This window comes from Mandrillus leucophaeus, unplaced genomic scaffold, assembly GCF_000951045.1.
Source record: "Mandrillus leucophaeus isolate KB7577 unplaced genomic scaffold, Mleu.le_1.0 Scaffold632, whole genome shotgun sequence".
Lineage (NCBI taxonomy): Eukaryota > Metazoa > Chordata > Mammalia > Primates > Cercopithecidae > Mandrillus > Mandrillus leucophaeus.
Genome location: NW_012106831.1, coordinates 866,714 through 880,974, shown reverse-complemented (window position 1 = coordinate 880,974; position 14,261 = coordinate 866,714). Strand labels below are relative to the sequence as shown.

Sequence of the window (14,261 nt, the reverse complement as noted above, 5' to 3'; positions counted from 1 at the left end):
AAGTACCTACTAGGTGTCAACGCTGCAAATAGGCATTAAGTGCCTATTGTATGTCCACCCAACAAATAATGAAATTCCTACTAAGTGCGATGTCCTGTCCCAAAGACAAAATTGGTCTCTCCCTTTTTTTTTTTTTTTTTTTTTGAGATGGTGTCTCACTCTGTTACCCAGACTGGAGTGCAATGGCGCAGTCTTGGCTCATTGCAACCTCCGCCTCCCAGGTTCAAGCAATTCTCCTGCCTCAACCTCCCCAGGAGCTAGGATTACAGGCGTGCGCCACCATACCTGGCTAATTTTTGTATTTTTAGTAGAGATGGGGTTTCATCACGTTGGCCAGGGTGGTCTCGAACTCCTGACCTCAAGTGATCCACCCACCTCAACCTTCCACAGTGCTGGGAAAACAGGCGTGAGCCACTGCGCCCGGCCGGGCTGTGTGACTTTGGGCCAATCATTTAACCTCTCTGCTGGGAGCATGGGTGTATAAATATCTGAATCCCTGCTTTCAGTACTTTTGGGTATATACCTAGAAGTGGAATCGCTAAATCACATTGCAATTCTATGTTTAATTTTTTGAGAAACTGCCGTACTGTCTTCCAGAGCAGCTGTGCCATTTTACATTCCCATCAGCAGTGCACAACAGTTCCAGTTTCTCCACTTCCTTGCCAAAACTTGTTATAGTCTATTATTTTTGTTTCTGTTTTTTATAATAACCATCCTACTGGGTGTGAAGTGGTTGCCCTTTTTCTTTCTTAACCACCCTATGGGAATCTTAGCTACTCTGATCATGATTTTCCTCCTCCCTCCCTCCCTCTGTTTCTTCCTTTCTTCATCAAATATTTATTGAGCATCTACTATGTGCCAGGCCCAGTGCTAAACACTAGGTGTATGGTGATCAGTAAAACAGATGTGGCACCTGCCCTCATATAGCTTGCTCAATCATAAGCCAGATATTTAGGAGAGAGCAATCTCTTCAGTGTTGCTTTAGCAAATGAATGTTATCCTGTGACACAGAAAACAAATGTCTCATTGATCTCTGTAAATGCTAAACCATAAAGATGGAAGAGATGAACACCCTGCCTCTATTCCCCAACAAATAAGAATTTATGCTAGGCACAGTGGCTCACGCCCGTAATCCCAACACTTTGGGAGGCTGAGGCAGGCAGATCACTTGAGATCAGGAGTTTGAGACCAGCCTGGCCAACATGGCAAAACCCCATCTCTACTAAAGATACAAAAATTAGCTGGGCGTGGTGGTACTCACCTGTAGTCCCAGCTACTCAGGAGGCTGAGTAACGAGAATCACTTGGACACAGGAGGCAGAAGTTGCAGTGAGCTGAGATCGTGCCACTGCACTTCAGCCTAGACAATAGAGTGAGACTCTGTCTCCAAAAAAAAAAAAAAAAAAAAAAAATTTATGATCATTGAGCAAGGAATGCATTACAGCATCAACTCTTTGACTCCCAAATGGGAGGAGATTTGGAAGCTAAGCTATATTCGTAGCTTGAAAAGACCAGAGAGGAAAGGACAGGCAGTCTGAGAAATGAGAGACTGATGCTAATAGGCCTCAGCAAGACCTGGTGGTGTCTGGAGCTGGAGCAAGTAGCTTGAAAAGGAACTGAGATGTTTGGCTCAGAGCAGAAGGATTTGAACGAGGCTGCAACGTGTCGAAATCTCAAAAAGCTCAAAACATAGAAGGCTGTACTTCCAGTGAAGGCAGAACTGGAGTCCGAGATGGATCTTCTATATTACTTTTATTCATCGATTCCACTCATTCTTTCAAACGTTTATTTTACACTTTCCATGTGCCAGGTTATGCCAAGGTACTGGGTGTATTTTGGTGACTAAAACAAACTTGGCCTCTGCCCATATGGACTCATAGTCTGGTGAAGGAGCCAAACAGTAAACAAATAATCAAGCAAATGCATCACACAAATGGGAAGAATGGTACGTAGGGGAAAAAAACAGTGTGGTAAGAATGTCTTGGGAGGGAGATGTTCAGTAAATTAAAGGGTGTTTACAGGCTGGGCATGGTGGTTCACACCTGTAATACCAAAACTTGGCTGGGCCAAGGCGGGTGAATCACCTGAGGTCAGGAGTTCAAGACCAGCCTGACCAATATGGTAAAACCTGTCTCTACTAAAAATACAAAAATTAGCCGGGCATGGTGGTGTGCACCTGTAATCCCAGCTACTTGGGAGGCTGAGGCAGGAGAATTGCTTGAACGCAGGAGGCAGAGGTTGCAGTGAGCCGAGACCACACCACTGCACTCCAATCTGGGCAACAGTGAGACTCCGTCTCAAAAATAAATAAATAAAAGGGTGTTTGCAAATGACTTCTTTGAACAAGTGATATTTAGGCTAAGACCAAGGGACAAGAAGTTGTTGGTCATCAGAAGAGTGTTTCGGCCAGGCGTGATGGATCATACCTGTAATCTCAGCACTTTGGGAAACCAAGGCAGGAGGATCACTTGAGCCCAGGAGTTCAAGATCGGCCTAGGCAACATAGGGAAACCCTGTCTCTACAAATATATATAATATGTGTGTGTGTGTGTGTATATATATATAATATATATATATATTTTTTGAGACCTAGTTTTGCTCTTGTTGCCCAGGCTGGAGTGTAGTGGCACCATCTCGGCTCACCATAACCTCGGCCTCCTGGGTTCAAGTGATTCTCCTGCCTCAGCCTTCCTGAGTTGCTGGGATTACAGGCACATGCCACCGCACCTGGCTAATTTTGTATTTTTAGTAGAGATGGGTTTCTCCGTGTTGGTCAGGCTGGTCTCGAACTCCCAACCTCAGATGGTCCACCCATCTTGGCCTCCCAAAGTGCTGGGATTACAGGCATGAGTCATGGTGCCTGGCTTTACAAATAATTTTTGAAAAATGATCTGGCAGTGGCAGCATGTGCCTGTGGTCCCAGCTACTCAGGAAGCTGAGGTGGGAGGGTCTCCTGAGCCCTGGAGGTAGAAGCTGCAGTAAGCTATGATCGCGCCACTGAACTCCATCCAGCCTAGGTGACAGAGATCCTGTCAGAAAGAAGAGAAGAGAAGAGAAAAAGAGAAGGGGAAGGGAAGGAGGGAAGGAGGGAGAGAAAAAAGAGAAGAAGAAAGAAGGAAAAGAGAAGAAAAAAAATGTCCAAGGGCTCTGTGGTGGGACACACCCTGGTGTGTTCAAGGAATGGAGAGGAGGCCACTGCACCAAAGGATTCACTTTCATTCTAGGTGGATTGGGGCGCGAGTGAAGGACTGTTAAGCAGGGAAGTAAACAGATATGATTTATATCTCAAAATGGTCACTCTGAATACTAAGTAGAAAATGAGGCTCACACCTGTAATCCCAGCAGTTTGGGAGGCCGAGGTGGGCAGAGCACCTGAGGTCAGGAGTTCAACACCAGCCTGGACAATATGGTAAAACTTTGTCTCTACTAAAAATACAAAAAAAATAAAATAAAATAGCTGGGCGTGGTGGCACATACCTGTAGTCCCAGCTACTCAGGAAGCTGAGGTGAGAGGATCACTTAAACCCAGGAGGCAGAGGTTGCAGTGAGCTGAGATCATGACACTGCACTCCAGCCTGGGTGACAGAGTAAGACTCCGTCTCAAAAAAAAAAAAAAAAAGAAAATGAATTTGAGGGGCCAAGGTGGACGCCATAGAACCAGTCAGGAGGCTATTGCAATGGTCCATGTGAGAGAAGTTTGCAGTTGGGACCAAGGGTTTGGGAGTGGGTGGACCTGAGATGCATTTTAGAGTTGGATTCTTCAAGACTGAATGCTAGGTTGTTGTGGGGGAAAGGAAGGAGAGGGAGGAATGCAGACTCCCCGTGGCAGTGTGTGCACAGAGGTACCGCTGATGGAGATGGGAGGACTGGGAGAGGAATAAATCTAGGGGGACAAAAACTGGGAGTGAGGTTTGGAAAGGTTAAATCTGAGATGCCTATGAGTCATCCATGTGGAAATGTCCAGTAATTAGTTATGTCTGAAACACAGAGCAGAGATTTGAGCTGGAGAAATAAATTTGGGAGCCAGGGAAAGACGAAATTCCCTAAAGAGAGCTTAAAGGGAAAAGAAAAAAGCCCAGGATTAAGCCCTGGGAAGTGCAGGTCCTTCAATATCTATAAGTGAGGGCGAGGAGGAGGAAGAGGAGGCAGTGAGACAGGAGGAATGGCAAGAGACTGTGGCATCCTAGAAACCAAAAGGGGGAGGGGTGCCTTGAAAAGGAGAAGAGTAGGAAGTGTTCATCAGGTGTCCAGTAAGATGAAGACAAAAGGGGATCACCGGAGAGCTTCGAGATTGCAGCTTGGGGACAGAGTTAGACACAGGCACTAGGTAAAGTGGCATCCTAATTGTTGGGGCCACTGGGCTTTGTCGTGATCTCTGGGAGACTGTTGGAAGGTGGTGAGGTGGGTAAGGTCAGTGTGGCTGATGGAAAGGACCTGCTTTAGAAGTCAGGCAGTCTGGCCAGGCACGGTGGCTCACGCCTGTAATCCCAGCACTGGGAGACTGAGGCAGGTGAATCACCTGAGGTCAGGAGTTCGAGACCATGGTGTATCCTTATCTCTACTAAAAATACAAAAAAATTAGCTGGGCGTGGTGGCATGCACCTGTAGTCCCAGCTACTTGGGAGGCTGAGGCAGGAGAATCACTCGAACCCAGGAGGCGGCGATTGTAGTGAGCCAAGATCACGCCACTGCACTCTGGCCTGGGCGACAGAGCAAGACTCCATCTTGGGAAAGAAAAAAAAAGAAGTCAGGCAGTCAGAGCGTTTTGTCTCTCCTTTCCCTGCAGGGGGTCTGTGAAGACCATGCTAACCTGAGCCTGGCAAGATGGTACAGGGGTTCAACAATCCCTTGCCACATCCTTCTTCAGGCTCTGCTAATTCAGCCGTGTCCCTCTCCCTCTGCCCGTTCCCCTGCAGGACACTTCACGGCCATGGTATGGAAGAACACAAAGAAGATGGGCGTGGGGAAGGCGTCCGCAAGTGACGGATCCTCCTTTGTGGTGGCCAGATACTTCCCAGCAGGGAATGTTGTCAACGAGGGCTTCTTCGAAGAAAACGTCCTGCCACCAAAGAAGTAACTTGTTAAATGTAATGGGAAGGTGGCAGACTTAAGAACGTGGATATGAAGTGCCTAGAACAACCAAAACCCGGCTGTGCGTCTGTCCCTGTGGGTGTATGTGCTTGTGTGTGTGATGCATGTGAGTGTTTCTGGTACACACACTTGGGCATACAGTTCTGCGTGAGCTCATTCTTACTACAGGAGTGAGCAAAGGAAGCGTTTATCCCGATCGTTACCTAGACCACGATTATTTGGATTGGGGGGGGGCGGGGAATCCGTTTTTTAAATTTTTTGTTATTTTTAAGCAAACTTCTTTTGTACTTTTCTTACTTCTAATATCCATCCCTGGACTTTCTGTATTCCAAATGTTTGTGATGCTGAGAAGTGAAGTTCATTTTATGTGATCTTCATGCGCCGTAATCTACTTTTGGTAGATAATTAAGATTATTAAACCCTCATTTAAATGTGACATAAAATACAGCTTTAAGCACATAAATATAAAGCAGCTTCCATCAGGAACATGGAGCAGGCAGGGGCTCCATTTTACAGAATTACTGAGATTTCTCAGTTGTAAAACATGATGTCATCCTGCGTGCCTTCTGGAATTCTCCAATGGGGTCGCCAAAGAACAAATGGAGAAAAAAAGCTTTACTTCCTTGCATTCTTCTACCTTTAAATAGCAAAGTACCACTACCACCACCTCTTGCCCCCTTCCCTCTTTTCTTAAACTTCTGGCATTTCAGAGCTCAGCAGGCTACCCCTGGTTTCTGGAGAGTTGGGCTAGGCCTGAAGCTCTCCCTCCCCCACCTCTGCTAGGCAGCCCAGGCCCGGGCTGGGAGACAGCCCCTCACCCTGCCTGGGCTCTTGGCCAAGCAGCCTTGGATGGATGAAGTCAGAGAGGTGGAGTGAGGGTGAGTTTACTCAGAGCCCCCAGAGGAAGCCCTCCACCCTCTGCCCTCCCCCCACACAGGGCGGGAGCCCAGGCCTGTTCCTGGCAGCTGTGGCTGCAGCTGTGCTGCTGCTCCCTCCTGGAATGTGTGACAAGCCCAAATGTTCCAGGGAGATGGCCGGGGTAGGGGGCTTAGAAATGCTAATATGGTTCTGTGTTTTGCCTGAAACGATACCAGGTTCCCCTGAATAGCAACTTTACAAGGTCCATGTGGGAGGGACCAACCCAGATGCCCTGCCAAGTGTCCCTGAAACCATGGTAGCTCCGTCTGTCAAGATGGCAGGGGCGGGAGTGAGGGGGCTGCTGGCTTAACCGCAGGCATCTGGGCAGGCCAGTCCTCAAAGCAGCTCCTGAGGGTCTGTATTGCACTGTGACCAGTCTCAAGCTATGCCTCTAATTTCGCCGGGGATATTGGCTAGGAAGACAATAAAATCTTTTTCTTTGTGTAATATCCTCCTCCAATGTGATTTATACCTGATTCTCGGTCACTGAGACAACCCATGACTCTGAATCCCTCTCTTGATTAATCCCAGAATACCTGCAATCCATTCTCTGTGGACTGTGTTGCCTAAGTGGCCAAGTTTTAAGCCATGTGACCCACCAGCACAGAACTGATTAGACTAGAGTGGACACTGGATCCAACGGCAGCCAATCACCAGGCTGGCCATGGACTGGGAATTTCAGCTAAGAATTGTGGAGAGAATTTACCAGTGGAACTGAAAAAAATAAGGATGCCATGAGTTGGAATTAGGGCCATGGCAAACCAAGCTACTTGCAAGCCAAGTTATGAATGGGAAATACATAGAAGCAAAGAAGCCAGTTATTGGAGGTACAAAAGAGAAGGAGATGCTGAGAATATTCTTGAATGTTCCTGAGTTTTCTAGCTCCAGCCCAAATCTGTATATCTTTAAAGTATGCCCCTCATTTTCTTCAGGGCTTCCAAATAAACTGATATACCAGCTGATGGTACCCAAAGATTAGAATCATATCGTCTCGTCCTAACGGGAGACACTGAACAGAAAATGTGGATCCTGGCAGGAAGCTGACCGTGGGTGAAGAGACCCTGCTGAGATCCTTTTCTGGCCCCACCTGGCAAGCTGCCAGCCAATGAACGTCTTGGTGGCTCCTCGGGTCAGCCCCCCACCCCAATACACACACACACACCCCCAGGTGGTGGAAGCCAGAATGCAGCCCGCCTCTGTGGGCTGGAGTTTGTTCCCACAGTTGGCTGGATTAAGGAAAAAGCTGAACCGGCGAGCTTTCCTGGGCCAAAGAAATGCCAGACGCTGAAGCTGGCTGAGCAGGTGGTCACTAATCTAACTTTTAAGGATTTCTTGAAGACGGCAAGCCTCACAGTCCAAAAAGAACAAGGACAAACCAAACTGCGGCTCTCCTTTGTAGCCAGAGGGCGGAGGAAGAAGATCTCTGGGTGCAAGCCTCTTCCTCTCCCTGGGCCTCAATTTACCCACCTGTACGACGTCTGTCACATGGAGTTAGGTCTATCAGTTCTCTCAGGTCCCCATGACACCTCCAGACCCAACTTAATGCTGGAAGTGTCTGATGAGAGAGCTCATTCCTGCCTTGGTGCTCTGGAACCCGAAACAAAAACAAACAGGCATGGCCACCTCCTCCACCGAAATGCTCCCAAGGCTGAAGCTTGCAGGCGGGAGGGCAGGGTAGAGGGCAAAGGAGGTATGAAGCAGCAGGGTCTGACCCACCCACCCCCTGCTCCTGGGTGAAGATGCCCCAGGAGGCGAGGTCTGCCAGCCTGCATGTCCATGGGAGCCAGAAGGTGTCTGGCAGCAGCACCAAGAGGCCTCATCCTTCACCCAAGTTGCTGCTGCTTCGCAGAAGGTAAGGGCTGAAGAGGCATTATAAGCTTAATTATTCTCCCAGGGAGACTGGTCTCCGGAGGAGGAGGCTGAAATTGAAGTCTTCTTCCAATGGGGAAAACAAGTTCTTCACCTTGTGCATGTATCATATCCTCTCTATCCCATTCGGGTGGGAAGGTGGACAAATTCAGTTTAAAAGGGTATTTTTGGCCAGGTGTGACCGTTTGAAAGGGTATTTTTGGCCAGGCATGGTGGCTCACGCCTGTAATCCCAGCACTTTGGGAGGCCAAGGTGGGTGGATCACGAGGTCAGGAGTTCAAGACCAGCCTGGCCAAGATGGTGAAACTCCATCTCTACTAAAAATACAAAAGTTAGACGGGCGTGGTGGCGTGCGCCTGTAATCCCAGCTACTCGGGAGGCTGAGGCAAGAAATTGCTTGAACCCGGGAGGTGGAGGTTCCAGTGAGCCGAGATCGGGCCACTGCACTCCAGCCTGGGGAACAGAGCCAGACCATCTCAAAAAAAAAAAAAAAAAATTGTGTGGGGGTATTTTCAAATAATTTTCAAGTCACCAAATCTAATAATAAGGAAAAGGCTAGTCTGGAATGAAAGGACGAGGGAGGGAGACAATGAGAATGAGAATATGACTAAGCCAGGGAGGGAAAGAGCTGGAACGGCTCAGATTCCCGAGGCTGACACCGAAATTTCCTGGGAGGGGCGCTGAGAACGGCCCGAGGGTCTAGAGTGGGGCTTGGACCCAGATTGGGGGAGATCAGAGAGGCAACTCCTTCCTGAACCTTCTCGAGAATGCCTGGGCGAGATGCAAGTCCAGGCCCTTCTCTAGGGTCTCTTCCCAAAGACTGGTGCGGGTGGGGCAATGGGCTCTTTTGCCGCAGCCTCCCTCCCGCCTGCGGCGCTCCAGCTGGCCTTTATCTCCTCCTTGCACGAATAGCAGTGCCACAGACGCCCCACAGGACTCCAGGAGCCCCACGCCGGCCAGGAATCTGTCCGAGTCTGCGGGCACCCTCCTCTCTCCCCGCAAAGGACTCGCAGGTATCAGGAATCCCCCTAGCTGTTGCTGGGATTCGGAGACAGTCTGCTGGCCTCTGGAGGGCGCGCCTCCGTTGGGGGCTCAGCGTCCCCATCTGCAAAGTGGGGACAGGTGTGTGTCTGGGGAGATCTAATGAATCCTGCCAGGCTGAGGCCCCCGATCCTGCCGTTTGAATTCCAGGGTCGCGGTGGACTGCACGCCGCTGCCGCCTCTGTACGGTGGCGCGTAGAGGCAAAGCGAAAAAGGGGACGCCCCGCGCCTCTTTTCCATCCTGGAAAGGAGTTGGGGTGGTGCCTGGCGCAGAGGCCGTGTGCTCGGGGGCGGGGACGGCCCTCCAACGCCACCGCGTGGCTGGACTGGACTCGGGCGGCTGGCCCAGAAGAGACGCGAGGGAGCCACAGCCTCACCAGCTATCGCAAAACCAGAACCACGACGACCACAAGTTTTTGTGAAGGTAGCAGCCACGAACGCCGGAGCTGGGCGAACTGGTGTAATATGAGTAAGAAAACGGCAGCTAGTATTCATTGAGCTTTATGACGAGCCCATTACTCTCCAGTCCTTTTCTCATTTAAACTCTAATAATAGGCCGGGCGTGGTGGTTCACGCCTATAATCCCAACACTTTGAGAGGCCGAGGCGGGCGGATCACCTGAGGTCAGGGGTTCGAGACCAGCTTGGCCAACATGGTGAAACCCCGTCTCTACTAAAATTACAAAACTTAGCTGGGCATGGTGACAGGCGCTTGTAATCTCAGCTACAGGGGGGTGTGGGGGGTGGGTGGGTAATAAAAGACAGGAGAATTGCAATAGAGAAAGAGTAATTCACACAGAGCCGGCTGTACGTGAGACTGGAGGGTTTTATTTTTTGTTTTTTGGTTTTTTTTTTTCTTTTTGAGACGGAGTCTCACTCTGTCGCCCACAGGTTGGAGTGCAATGGTGCGATCTCTGCGCACTGCAACCTCCGACTCCTGGGTTCAAGCGATTCTGCTGCCTCAGTCTCCTGAGTAGCTGGGATTATAGGCATTGCAGGCATGCACCACCACTCCCGGCTAATTTTTGTATTTTTAGTAGAGACGGGGTTTCACCATGTTGGCCAGGCTGGTCTCGAACCCCTAACCTCAGGTGATCCGCCTGCCTTGGCTTCCCAAAGTGCTAGGATTACAGACATGAGCCACTGCGCCTGGCCTAGAGTTTTATTATTACTCAAATCAGTCTCTAGGAGCATTGGGGGAGCAGAGTTTTTAAGGATAACTTGGTGGGTAGGGGGAAGCCAGTGAGCCAGGAGTGCTGCTGATTGGTCAGAGATGAAATCATAGGGAGTCGGAGCTGTTTTTTTGGGCTGAATCAGTTCTTGGGTCCAGGGGCCACAAGATCAGATGAGCCAGTTTATCGATCTGAGTGGTGCCAGCTGATCCATCAAGTGCAGGATCTGCAAAATATCTCAAGCACTGGCCGGGCATGGTGGCGCACGCCTGTAATCCCAGCACTTTGGGAGGCCAAGGCAGGTGGATCACCTGAGGTCGGGAGTTCGAGACCAGCATGACTAATATGGAGAAACCCCATCTCTACTAAAAATACAAAATTAGCCGGGTGTGGTGGTGCATGCCTGTAATCTCAGCTACTCAGGAGGCTGAGGCAAAAGAAACGCTTGAACCTGGGAGTTGGAGGTTGTGGTGAGCTGAAATCACACCATTGCACTCTAGCCTGGGCAACAAGAGCAAAACTCTGTCTAGAAAAAAAAAAAAGAAAGAAAGAAAAAAGAATCTCAAGCACTGGTCTTAGTTTAGGGAAGGTTAGAATCTTGTAGCCTCCAGCTACATGACTCCTAAACCATAATTTCTAATCTTGTGGCTAATGTTAGTCCTACAAAGGCAGTCTAGTCCCCAGGCAAGAAAGAGGTCTGCTTTGGGAAAGGGCTGTCTTTGTTTAAACTATAAACTATATATAGAGGTTTCTTCCAAAGTTAGTTCAGCCTTTGCCAAGGAATGAACAAGGACAGCTTGGAGGTTAGAAGCAAGATGGAGTCAGTTAAGTTCGATCTCTTTCACTGTCTCGGTCATAATTTTGCAAAGGCAGTTTCAAGCTGAGATCGCACCACTGCCCTCCAACCTGGGTGACAGAGCGAGACACTGTCTCAAAAAAATAAAAATAGAAATAAACTCATAATAATCTTTGAAGCGGGTACTACTATCAAATATTAGTTCCATCTCACAGAGGAGGAAACTGAGGTTTAGAAAGTCTGAGCAACTCGCTCAAGTCCTCCCTTGATGGAGAAAGCTGACCCACTGAAGCCCCCAACAATTTCCAACTGGACACCTGGAAATATGGGGGGAATATTCTAGTTTGCCATGGAGCTGAAATCATCCGGCCTTTAAAGACCCTCCCATGCCCCCGTTTGTGGTTAACTCCTGCGTCCCTGCTCCAGGGAGCGGCCTCCACCTCTCTATTTTGAAGGAGAATGATGTCCATGGCCACCAAGGTCAGAGGCCAAAGAACAGAGATTTTCTCTGATGCCCAGTAGCCTTGGCAGGAAGAGTGCTTGGAGACTTGAGAGTCAGAGATTGGGGAAATCTGGGTAGTCAGGAGCTTCCGGAAGGGTAGGAAAAATGCCAGGTTACTCAAGTTCTGAGCCCTGCTCTGCTTCCAACTGGCTATGTGATTTTGGACAAGTGCCTTCTCTTCTCTGGGTCTCAGTTTCCCTCAAAATGGGAGGATTCTTCCAGAAGGTCTGATATCTCTTCCCTTTCCCCACCTCCCCTTATCTCTCCTACACAAACTGCTCCCCACTGTCCCACCCAGACTGGCTCTAACATTCCAGAAGCCTTGAACTGTGGTTTGAAAGTCCCAGCTGCAAGTTGCTGCCCATCCCTGAGGTTCCTCCTGAGCTCTGGGCCCAGGGCTTTAGGTCCTGCTAAGGTATGTAGTCTTGGCAGGTTGGAGAGATCAGAGGAGAGGAAGGCCCAGTGCCTCTGAGACAGGCCTCAGGGAGGCCTGCATTGTGATGACCTCATTCATTCTATGACATCATCCTCTCACCCACCCTCTCTTCTCCCTGGTCAACCGCTCTGCAAACAACCATCAATCTGAATCCCAAAGGCCTGAGAAAGTCTGTTCTCCAGTACCTGCTGCTGATCTGTTTCAACCAGCAAGAAGCACCATGAAATTGGAATTCACCGAGAAAAACTACAACAGCTTCGTGCTGCAGAACCTGAACAGACAGAGGAAACGCAAAGAGTACTGGGACATGGCCCTGAGCGTGGACCACCACGTCTTCTTTGCACATCGCAACGTGCTGGCTGCTGTCTCCCCGCTGGTGAGGAGCCTCATCTCCAGCAATGACATGAAGACCACCGATGAGCTTTTCATCACCATTGACTCCAGTTATCTGAGCCCGGTCACAGTGGACCAGCTTCTGGACTACTTCTATAGCGGCAAGGTGGTGATCTCCGAGCAAAACGTGGAGGAGCTGCTTCGTGGGGCTCAGTATTTCAACACACCACGCCTTCGAGTTCACTGCAACGACTTCCTTATTAAGTCCATCCGCCGTGCCAACTGCTTGCGCTACCTCTTCTTGGCCGAGCTGTTTGAGCTCAAAGAGGTATCAGACTTAGCTTACTCAGGCATTCGCGACAACTTCCACTACTGGGCCAGTCCTGAGGGCTCCATGCACTTCATGCGCTGTCCCCCTGTTATCTTCGGCCGCCTGCTCCGTGATGAAAACCTTCATGTGCTCAATGAAGACCAGGCTCTCAGCGCACTCATCAATTGGGTGTACTTCCGGAAGGAGGAGCGGGAGAAGTATTTCAAGAAGTTCTTCAATTACATCAATCTCAATGCCGTCTCCAACAAGACACTGGTGTTTGCCAGCAACAAGCTGGTGGGCTTGGAGAACAGCTCATCCCATGCAACCCTGATTGAGAATGTCTTGATGGACCGCAAGCAGGAGCGGCCATGCAGCCTGCTGGTCTACCAGAGGAAAGGGGCCCTGCTTGATTCAGTGGTCATCCTTGGTGGCCAGAAGGCCCACGGCCAGTTCAATGATGGAGTGTTTGCCTATATCATCCAGGAGAACCTGTGGATGAAGCTCTCAGACATGCCCTATCGGGCAGCAGCACTTAGTGCCACCTCTGCTGGTCGCTACATCTACATTTCTGGTGGCACCACTGAGCAGATTTCAGGGCTGAAGACAGCCTGGCGGTATGACATGGATGACAACTCCTGGACCAAGTTGCCCGACCTGCCCATCGGGCTTGTCTTCCACACCATGGTGACCTGTGGGGGGACGGTGTACTCAGTGGGCGGGAGCATTGCCCCAAGGCGGTATGTCTCCAACATCTATCGCTATGATGAGCGGAAGGAAGTCTGGTGCCTGGCAGGAAAGATGAGCATCCCCATGGATGGCACCGCCGTGATCACCAAAGGTGACCGGCATCTGTACATTGTCACTGGACGGTGCTTGGTGAAAGGTTATATCTCCCGGGTCGGGGTGGTGGACTGCTTTGACACTAGCACTGGGGACGTCGTCCAATGTATCACCTTCCCCATTGAGTTCAACCACCGGCCCCTGCTCTCTTTCCAACAGGACAACATCCTCTGCGTGCACAGCCACCGGCAGAGCGTGGAAATCAATCTGCAGAAAGTGAAGGCCAGCAAGACGACCACCTCAGTGCCTCTCTTGCCCAACAACTGCCCCTTGGATGTGTCCCATGCTATATGCTCCATTGGAGACAGCAAGGTGTTTGTATGTGGGGGTGTCACCACTGCCAGCGATGTCCAGACAAAGGACTACACCATCAATCCAAATGCCTTCTTGCTGGACCAAAAGACAGGCGAGTGGAAGACCCTGGCTCCCCCACCAGAGGCACTGGACTGTCCTGCCTGCTGTCTAGCCAAGCTACCTTGCAAGATTCTTCAAAGGATTTAAACAACATTTTAAGTGGGAGAATAAGTAAATGCATTATTATTCACAATTTAATGAGAGAAAGAGAGGAAGATGGCCTGTTGTTTCCTTCTTAGTGTTCCAGTCCATGCTTGGCCCTGAAGGTGGAGATCCTAGGGTAGGGCTGCTCCCAGTGGGTGGAAACTCAGGGCCACTATGTCATTGGAGGTATCCAACAGGGGCTGGAAAGGAACCCCTGGTGGGTGGAATTGAGGCCCCTCCCAGGCACCGACCAAGGCGATGTCTGTCCCCTATTCTGTACCCCTGTGGTCACCTCTCAGGCATCTGCTAGATCAGCAGGTAAACACCTGCTCAGAGCTGTGAAGCATCAAGCTCCTCCAGCACCCGCTTCCCTCAGGTCTTCTGCAAACGCAGGTGAGGACCCGTCCCAGGTCTAAGAGAGGAACCTCATGGCCAGGAAGGAAAAGGTGATCTG

The 14,261-nt window shown here is 50.0% G+C and overlaps 2 protein-coding genes across 4 annotated transcripts in view; both read left to right on the top strand.

Moving 5' to 3' along the window:
• The window catches only part of GLIPR2 (GLI pathogenesis-related 2), a 22,027-nt gene extending 15,565 nt beyond the window's left edge, over positions 1–6,462 (top strand). For both annotated transcript variants that reach the window (XR_001008291.1, XM_012000612.1), the window contains one exon: positions 4,916–6,462. Coding sequence is in view for 1 of the 2 variants with exons in the window: in XM_012000612.1 (XP_011856002.1) it covers positions 4,916–5,076 (161 nt within the window). In the remaining variant the exon portion in view is untranslated. The remainder of the gene's footprint in view (positions 1–4,915) is intronic.
• Positions 6,463–8,534: 2,072 nt separating this feature from the next.
• Positions 8,535–13,878, top strand: CCIN (calicin). Of its 2 annotated transcripts, none has more exons than XM_012000610.1 (2): positions 8,535–8,617; positions 11,983–13,878. In XM_012000610.1, exon 2 carries the CDS (start codon positions 12,044–12,046, stop codon positions 13,808–13,810), a length of 1,767 nt encoding a protein of 588 aa, XP_011856000.1. In that variant the 5' UTR covers positions 8,535–8,617; positions 11,983–12,043; the 3' UTR covers positions 13,811–13,878. The 2 variants fall into 2 exon arrangements, with proteins under 2 accessions (XP_011856000.1, XP_011856001.1); XM_012000611.1 differs by lacking the exon at positions 8,535–8,617 and adding an exon at positions 9,179–9,387.
• Positions 13,879–14,261: the final 383 nt, after the last annotated feature.

Coding starts and splice junctions, on each gene's coding strand:
- CCIN (XM_012000610.1), top strand. CDS start 12,044: ATGAAATTGGAATTCACCGAGAAAAACTACAACAGCTTCGTGCTGCAG.